The following is a 9,573-nucleotide window of genomic DNA, read 5'->3' as shown; positions in this document are numbered from 1 at the left end:
TTCTACATGTAAGATCAGTTATTTTCCTTGACAAAACGTTTTAAATATTTTTATCGTGATTTAGTTTTTTATTTTAAATCTTTTGTTTAAGAATTTTATTCCAATTTGCCAAACTATTACGTCGTTATCCGCAACTTTTACTTACAAACAACTAACAAGTTTGAATTTTATTCCAGTTGTATGCTGCAACTTTAAAAGTTTCTTCTTTTTGGTTAAATTTTACTGGATTCACTGCGCGTCGACAAACGAATTCTTGTCTGAAACCTTCAATGTAGATGAACGAGTCTCACAGCTGTTCAATTAAGTTGTCATCATCGGCGTATGAGCAGATCTTTCCAGGCTAGATTGAAGGGCAGGAAATCATCAGCCACTCAGGAGTCTCGTCGTCAAGGCCCTCAGACCATGCGCACCGTTTGGAGGCCGATGGGTTAGGCAGTGGTGGATGACATGGTGTGCGGTTTGTTCAGAGTTAACTAAGTTGTGAAACAGGTACAAAACAACACGTTCGTATATTTCAAAAACACATCAATCGTATGGCAACAGCAGACAGCACAAAGAACACAAATAAATGGATGAAAATGCACCAACCACTGCTCAAGGAAAATACTTTAGTTGAATTGTATCAACACGTATCAACACATTCAATACGTCATCGGAAAATATACACATTCAATACGTCATCGGCAAATATGCATATTCAATACGTCATCGGCAAATATACATATTCAATACGTCATCGGCAAATATGCATATTCAATACGTCATCAGCAAATATACATATCCAATACGTCATCGGCAAATATACATTAAAATCGAAAACGGAGACACCTTGTTTAAAAGGTCCAGACGAAAACTCGGCCTTTTCAATTTTGAAAAGGGTTGGAAAATCATACAGGGAGACAATCTGGAGATCTGTGCGACAATAATGGTACAAAGTTACGCAACAAACTAAATAGTTCTCGAATTTGACAATCAAACAGATGCTAGTTAGGACAGCGATAACTTTTAAACAAATTAACAGTTATTTTTCAAAAAATACAATGTTGTAAAGAATGTTTTAAATATTGTTTTGCAATAACCACAGAAGAATGGGGCACGAAATGAGACCTCACTCCGCCCCTAATCAACCTTGAGTTGTTAAGGAAAGAGGTAGGAAAAAGGCGGAAAAAAAGGCGGGGAAAAAATAAGATGTGCTTTCTTAAATGCTAAGGCCATCTTAACACAAGATTGCCCTATGCCAGGGGTCACCAAATGGCGGCCCGCCACGCTTTTATGTGCGGCCCGCGGAAGGTATCAGTGCACAAGTATAACCAAAAATACTTTTCTTAAGGAGTTAAACAGCATGAAGGCAAAAAACACTTTCCGAAAAGCATATTTTCGTTTTGCATACGATTCCACCGACCGACCAATCAGATTGTAGTTTTAGGTAGGGGTCGTTTAAAGTTATTCTAATGCGATGTCCAGCCACACTGTCCCGGTGGTTGATTAAAACGTCTGTTTTCGAATTTCGAAAATGTCTGTGAGCTATAGGTGTGCTTATTTTAAGTTTGTAAATGTCCTTTAAACACTAATGTGCGTTTCACCGTTATGGGGTTTCACGAGCAGTGTGCCTTTATGCAAGTTTTTGTTTGCAAAATAGGTCGGTGTGCCAACTCAATTTACAATAAATTGGAAAAATATTATATACAAATTGAAAGACTTTTTCTGGTATTATGAAGCTATTTAGCATAGTACTGCAAAATGTTGTTAATTAACAATTCTTGCCATGCTAATAAGCACCGCAAGTGACATTTGTCTAATAATCAAGGAAAGACGGTTTTATAGACTCTCACAAAATGGTGAAAAACCAGCTCATTGCTTTTTTAGAGGGAGCACTGTTCATGAGTTACGATAGAAACGTTTTTTCGGTGATTTCCACAAGCGTTTGTTTCATGGTGCATGGTTTTTTTCTCCCTGTTATTGGAGCCTATTTTTCGCTGATGTGCTTGCAGGTCACTATTGTTGCCTGTATTGCGATGTGTCAAACATTTCCATGTTTACTGAAATTGTTAATGGCAAGATATCTTTTGTGAAGCGAAGTGACAACACCACTCTTGCTTGGCGATGAATATTCTGATGAAACCGCTCGCCTCGCTATAAGTGCGCAAAACATGTGGCCTCGTTTATTAGGCATTGTTAAAAAAGTCAAAAGTGTTGTTAAAGGAGCTTGGCCTGGCAGTAGCGTTGTTCGACTATTTTTTTTTGCTGCGGTATTCTAAGATAAATATGAACAACATGTAACGCTGGATACTGGGTTTGAAATGCGTTCTTTTCTAGCATAAGAGTCAACCTACCTAAAATGTTATTAGTGCGGCCCGCCACAGCTCTCCTAAGTGCCAAAGTGGCCCGCATGCAAAAAAGGTTGGTGACCCCTGCCCTATGCTATAGACAGCGGTCAACTTCAAGCATGAAAGCACAGTAAAAACAACCACTAAAATACGACGAGTTTAGTTCGGATAGGGCAACTTGCTCCAACGTACTTGCTCAAACTCATAAGAAACAAAAAAGAAAAAACACAAAAACTAGTTTTTGGGAATTTTTCCTGTTACAACGCTATTTCTTCCAGACTAGCGTGTAAGTTGTTATGGCAAATCACATTATGAAAAACAATGGATTATGACCTGCTGCATAACCATCATTGATTCGTCATAAACAAAATCTAATTACTGATAATTTGATTTTGTTTAGATATAACAATGATGTGTATGTTTTGTCACAAAAGTGGAAAGTAAGAATGACGTTTGTCATTGGCTATTATAACGAGACAATGACTTTTTACAATGGAATTTGTTTTGTCACAAATGGCCAAGCATGATTGTTGTGGCACTAAAGTCTCCACTCTGAAAATCGTGGCGGGCGACACAGCGGATGGGTAGAACAAAATGTTCATCAGCGCTTCCAAAGACAGAAATAAATTATCTTCACATGACGAAGTGATTGTTATTGTTGCTGAAGGTGACCGCATCTTCTTTTCGCTTCCAAATCTTAGGGAAGTTGATTTTGATGAGTAAAGGACTTCCTTTCGAGCACCGACTGTGAAAGGAACAGAGCACGTTAGAGTACAAGTCGTAAACAACAACAACCTAATGCAGTGTATGCTCTAGAAACAGCAAGAGTGGAATAACGGTTATGAAAAGTTTTTTTGTCAAAAGTTGAACTACGTTCTCACACACATTTTATGTGATATCACTGTTAAACGTTAAGTGAGGTTGGTGTGTGCCAAAGATCTATCTCAACCCAGTCTGTCTGCATTGGTTTTGTTTTAGAGGTATTTCCATATACGGGATTAAGTGGTTATCTTGTGCATGCTATTGTTGTGGAACAAGTAATTAGACCCCAAGTAAAAGTGTTGGAATGAACGGAGTTGTAACCAAAACAATGCTGAATGATTAAACCGTTTGGACGTCGACAGTATTGCTAAACAAGTAGGCTATGACCGAAGCCAATGTGCTTGCATGTACTGCTAATGAACTCGTGTGATTTGTTGGATGACGTGGATCATGATAGCGTCCATTGATTTGTAACAATATAATCTAAACATAAAACCAAAAGAGCAACAACTTACTATAAACCGCACATCACGAGGATCAGCAGAATTAGAGCCGCAGCAACACCAACTCCGACGGCAACGCCAGGCAAGACACCAGATGAGGTTTTGACTGCAACAAACATCATTAAAATGAGGTTGAATGACTCACACGGTTTGACTGCTGGTCCGTAGACGCAGGTCGTTCCCCGTGTGTGGCTGTTGGTGTGCAGGCCAAAACGTTCATCGTGACCTCAAATATTTTGAAGCACTCAGGGGCGAGTTTAACTGATGGGGGGCCCGGGGCACTTTTAGATCGGGGAGGCCCGTGAAAAACTTTGCAAGGTAACTTGAAAGTCACCCACACCGTTGCTAACGCCTTTACGCCAAGCTCAGTCGCCACCCTGTGACTAAAAACTAACCTTGAAAGAAAAAGGAGGCATTTTGCAGAAACTTCAAAGGCTGCAAGAAAATAATAAGAACAACACAAAATCACATTTTTTTACGACGGGGGCTCTTCAAAAGGTGGGCCCGGGGCAACTGCACCCTCTACCCTCCTAAATCCGGGTCTGGAAGCACTTGCAGGTGAGAAGATGTTGCTATACAGCCAACCGGGGAAACGTGTTGTGGGAAAAAGCTTGCTTGTAGTTTAACTGAATGTTCTCGAGCAGTAGAAGATATCGAACGTACTCTTGCGCGGTATCGAACCGGTGCCCTTTTGAGTGACTTACCAGGGCTTTCAACCACTTGGCTATGAACATTATTCAAGGGCTTTAATTTGCCAAATGCTGTATGTTAGATTAGTAAAAGCAGGTGCCAGATACACTCATCTATAACACACGGCTCTGATTTCTTTTCAAGGCCCGTCATGACAAGGTGGACACATAAATTGGCCACATCATCCTTTTATCAATTTTCAACACAAGTCTAAATACAAAATCAGACAATCTGCGTCACTGCTGCAAACTTCACCTTTACACTTTACTTCAGAAACATCTGGGAATGGAAACCAGTTTCCTTGATCGTTACAGATATTATTGAACACGGAATTGGCGAACTGTTTGTCGCCGCTCTCAATAACCAGCTCCATCGATGGATCGACGCATTGGAAGTTGTATGACGACCCAAAACTAAGGCTACAAGTCAGGTCAGTATGATTCATAATGTCAGGCAGCTTTGGTGGGAAAGGACACCTGATTGCTGCAAAAAAAAATAAGTACGGCAGTTAAACACAACATCGCGTCGAATTTTATTTATTGCCAATGTATTTCTCGTCTATAGAACCACTGCATTATAAATACTAAAACACATCAAAATATAAATTGACCCATAAATCAGCCCCTTTGATAAATCATTTTTTATCCTAAACCCTAGCAACCAGATCAATAATGAAAAACTAACCAACTTACAAAATCACGGCTAACTGTATTAACTTCGCCCACACGCTGCGATTGCGAAAACAAGCCAGAAGTAATTTGATGCAGTCCCACAAGTCCTAAGAGAAACGCTTGGAGAAAACAACAAACTTAGCTTCAACGCGCCCAAGTACCTGACTAACTTACCAACGACGTTCACTGTAAAGGGACAGAAAGTGCTGAGGCTGTACCGATTAGTTGCGGTATAAGAGAAGTGATAAGTTCCTTCATAGAGCTTATCAGGTACGACTGGTGCCACTATATCGCCATCATCTGAAACAAGAATTATATTTTTGTATAATTTGCAACCACTCATCAAGCATGCCAATAGACTTTGGCAAGACGAACGAGGTCGGCCCATCTGTGACATCATTTAACACAGAAAAATTTATCGGCTAACGTTCAAATATTACGTAACGATTTTTTCAATCCCCCCCCCCCTCCCCCATGTAACGCTTTTTCACTACGAATTCAGCACAAAAAACTACCATTTCGTACTCGAAAGCGTTACGTAACGTTTTGCTTGAACCCCCTTCCCCCGATGTGACGCTAACGTAACGCTTTGCATAAACCCCCTCCCCCTCCCCCTCAAAAGGCGTTACGTAATATTTGAACGTTCCCTATGATGTCGACCGAGATATCAAATTAATGAAGATGAACGTAAACATCTAAGAGGGGTTTCGAAGGCTGCGCTAAACTACTTCAGATTTTTATTTTAAAACTATGCAGGACCTTCACTTAAAGTAAATTAAGAAACCCAACACTTCTTCAAAATGTTGCATCAGTGCTGGATCTTTCCATAGTTCTCTGGTCTCCCAACAATTGGTGGAGACCTCAGATAACAGAAAATATTAAATATTTTGCGTCACCCGTCTTAACCTTCAAGTAACTCGGTGTATATCAGGGGTATCAAACTCAACCTGCGTTCAGGACTAAATCAATACCACATGCGGCTGTGCGAACCACATATTTGAGGCTCTTGGTGTTGTAGCCTATAATAATCTTTTAAAACATAATGGCGTTACTTCTATTTTGAAAACCTTAACAGCTTATTTCACCAATGGTAGTATCTTCAGCAGATTCTTATTTAAATGAAAATTTTCTTCGTTTTCTCTTTTGAAAAACCTCTTCCATCCCTAATCTTAGCCCCAGTAAGTTTCCCAGCACACGTCTGTCAAGTATGTTTTCTTAGTGTCTAGATCTAGACCACTCAAACAATTTTTTATTGGGTTTTTTAGCTTTTTCTTTCTTAAATATAGTTTTTTTCCCAACAGAAAAGCTGGTTGTGGCGTCATAACGGATGATAGCAACGTCACAATGTATTCGTTGTCATGACCTCTTGGATTATCTTAGAAGCGGAGTCCCTTATAGTTAGATTTGAAACTTACCACTTTCTTTATTAACCCACTCTGGTATGGGCCAGTTCGGGATCACGTAACTATCACACTCCGCGATGTTGTATGTGATGTCATTAAGGCAGGTGTCGCCGAAGCTGGGTGGATTCTCTGAGTGTAAAGATAAGTAATGAATCACAGCAAATTGTGTGAATGAATGGCGGATGTGGTCGGTATTTGTGGAGGCTGCGGCGATGCCATATTTGCTTGATTGGGGCTTGGGCGTCTCTCTAAATACCGTTTGGTCCTTTAGATTTACAATAAATTCATCTCATTCTAATTTGTGGTAAAATTATCGTTTTAAGTTTTTGCACCACAAACTTTACAGAAACATATATTAGTCTTCAAACAAGTGAATGTGACAAGGCAGCTCCCCCGCATAGCGGTAAGAGACGCAATTGTGCTGATGGTTGAATGGCGTTAGTTTGAAACTTTCTACAAGCAAGTTAAACATATTTTTTCTCCTCGCTCTGTCGTAGTTTCAAATAAGTGATCGCGCCATTGTCGATGTTGTGTATGAACTTATTCAATGAAACATACAAAGCTTCGGATCGTACCATTCTCCCGCTCACGAACCTTTTACAGCGCTATCGCTTCCTAGCCAGCAGATCAACCCTGTTTACATTGAATCAACGTTTGCCGATTTAACGTAAAAATTCATTTGTAGACTGATTTACTTCATATAATTAGAAAAGCAAGATTCAACCAGAGAAGCAAGTTATTGTTAGATTGGCTTGACAGAAGTTAGGCAGTAACGAAAAAGAAAGAGAAAAATTGTTATTTTAAATTTCTGCATGGTCACAAAATGCTTGAAAATTTGGAAATTTAAAAACGAGCGCTTATTTGTCTGAAAGGCGATGAGAAGAACAAGCTTTGTTACCAACGCGAGGCAATGATGGTTTAACGTCATTCGTGAGTATTAACCTCGGACAGCTGAACTGGCAGTGGTTGTTTATTGCTACACAGACAACTGCACAGTGGAATGATGAACTTTGAAAGAAACTGTATATTGGTTAAATTACTATCGTCAACCATGGTTGTTGTAAACTCTTGATTCTCTCTTTTGATTGGCTGCGTTTAATTGATCTTGCTGCGTGCTCTGTGCACAGTCAACGTGTTGGCTTCTGGCGTGATTCGCGAAGCTCTTGTTCACATTTTTCTTTGTCGACTTTTCAGTTGTGTTGTGAACCAGCTCAGTGGCCGAGTGGTTTCGCCTTCGGCTCTGGTGCTGGTAGATCTGAGATCGATTCCAGGTCGGGTCAAACCGAAGACTTTAAAAACGGTACCGATTGTGTTCTATCCTGCATAGCGCAGTGAGAATGAGTCGGGTAATAATGTGATAACATCGTAAACCTGATACAAATTAAAAATGAGCCCTGTCGCTAAAAGACCTTAGCTGTTGTAGAGCGACAATAAATAAAACCATAACATTATTATTATTAGTTGTGTTGTGAGGGTTGCAAAAAGTTAGGTGCTTACTTTGTGTTTACATTTAGCTATGATTTATAAAGCCTTTTTTATGGTAATCTTATTAAGTAAATAAACTATGTCAATTTACAAAACATAGCTTATTCAAATAGAAACTATGCCAATGATAAAAAAAAGTTTACTTTTCTAAAACTATTTGTGGGATAAAATTACTTTACGACTGTTATATTTGAAAAAAGCTTTTTGAATTTATATCTCACTTGGAAATTTTCCAGTACAGCTTTCGTTTTTGTCACCAGATTGAATGAAGCCATTGTTACACAAACAATTGGCGGTAGACGAGTCTAGTCCTCCAACATCAACGCAGATGTGCTCACAGGAGACGTTGGAGCAAGCTGGAAGGAGACAATCTGCAATTGACCAAACAAGTGGGGATTACCAGAAAAACGTAATCTAAGCTTTCAACCACATAACGCGAAGTCGACTGCATAGCCGAGTGGTGAGAGCGCTGGAACGGCAATCGAAAAAGAGCCGGTTCGACACCACTCAAGAGCATGTGGCTGTGTGTTTGGCAGGACACTTAAAGCATGCCTGAAGGTGGACACGAAGATTGGCTTCCTTGCCTTCCCGTCCACTTAATCTAAATCTTCAACCACCAGCCTGGATACGACAAACAAAACATAACATGAAAGTGCCATTTGCGAAGATCACAAACTCTTCACAGTCTTCACATAACGAAACCTGGCGAAAACTTTTGAAGCAGATCTCTCACCTACAAATGTTGTGATTAGGTCTTTTTTGCTGAAGACTGATATCGCGGTGACGTCAAAGAACTCAGACGGTCCAAACTGTACCAGTGATGCTGGTCCTTCTGTTAAGTTGAACTTCTCCAGATTGGTGGACTTCGAATCCGCAATGTACAAGATCCCATTGTGTACAGTGATGCTGTAGAACGGGAAAAGTATTTTGACTAATACCAAGGAATTCATTTCGTTGCTAAGAGTTTCAAAAACCAGGAGTTTTGCAGGGATTTGAGATTCAGTAATCACACTTTAGCAGTTTAGTTTTACCAAAACTATTATTTTAAGGACAAAAAGTAGTTATATTGGATTAAAGTCTGCAATTAAAATCAGCCTGGAGCCATTGTTTTAGGCTTGTACGTTGGCAATTCTTGTGCGTTATATGTCGCTATGTGTTGGTCTATATAACATGAATTATTATCTAACAGATTTTAGGATGTTCAAATGAGATTGTTCAATGGAATGTCAATTATGACATCAACAATCACTGAAACTGATGTACACTTGATTAGACGCTGAAGACTTTGTCATTCACGTCGCTGAAGTGTCAAGAGAGGCGTCGGCCGTTTCAGGCCTTATTTAAATAGAATCAACCACTTACTCCTTTACGTGATATTCTTTGCGCTCCACGTGCGCGGCGAAGTCGTGCTGCTTCGGGATGCTCTGAATAGAGGTGTCTGATATTGTTTGCAGCGTCTTCAGCGGAGTTTCATAAATCATCGCCGTCTTCTCTTCCGCAATAAACAAACTTGGTCCTAAAACGTGAATCAATTCAACAAATCAATCAAACAGTTGATGGTAATCGAGAGGTATCGCGATCGACACCCCGTCAGGTCACTATTTCAAAACATTTTAGCTCTCCCGCCACCTTCTGTCTTAGCTCACGAGAAATTTATCAACTTCATGGATTCTACAATGGAGTGACGTCATGGCTGTTGCAACCAAAACAGCAAAATCCGTCATTTTTATGT

At 39.8% G+C, this 9,573-nt stretch overlaps 1 protein-coding gene across 1 annotated transcript in view; it reads right to left on the bottom strand.

Moving 5' to 3' along the window:
• Window positions 1–498: 498 nt before the first annotated feature.
• LOC145781760 (uncharacterized) overlaps window positions 499–9,573 on the bottom strand; it is a 44,766-nt gene continuing 35,691 nt past the window's right edge. The window contains exons 14-21 of the mRNA XM_082593430.1: window positions 9,204–9,357; window positions 8,575–8,747; window positions 8,063–8,212; window positions 6,369–6,485; window positions 5,128–5,253; window positions 4,538–4,765; window positions 3,605–3,698; window positions 499–3,072 (exon numbers count right to left, since the gene is read on the bottom strand). Of these exons, the coding sequence (XP_082449556.1) occupies window positions 2,961–3,072; window positions 3,605–3,698; window positions 4,538–4,765; window positions 5,128–5,253; window positions 6,369–6,485; window positions 8,063–8,212; window positions 8,575–8,747; window positions 9,204–9,357 (1,154 nt within the window). The 3' untranslated portion in view covers window positions 499–2,960. The remainder of the gene's footprint in view (window positions 3,073–3,604; window positions 3,699–4,537; window positions 4,766–5,127; window positions 5,254–6,368; window positions 6,486–8,062; window positions 8,213–8,574; window positions 8,748–9,203; window positions 9,358–9,573) is intronic.

The sequence above is a fragment of the Aplidium turbinatum genome, chromosome 13 (assembly GCF_918807975.1).
Source record: "Aplidium turbinatum chromosome 13, kaAplTurb1.1, whole genome shotgun sequence".
Lineage (NCBI taxonomy): Eukaryota > Metazoa > Chordata > Ascidiacea > Aplousobranchia > Polyclinidae > Aplidium > Aplidium turbinatum.
The sequence above is the reverse complement of the archived record's forward strand: the minus strand, read 5'-3'. Positions and strand labels throughout refer to the sequence as shown.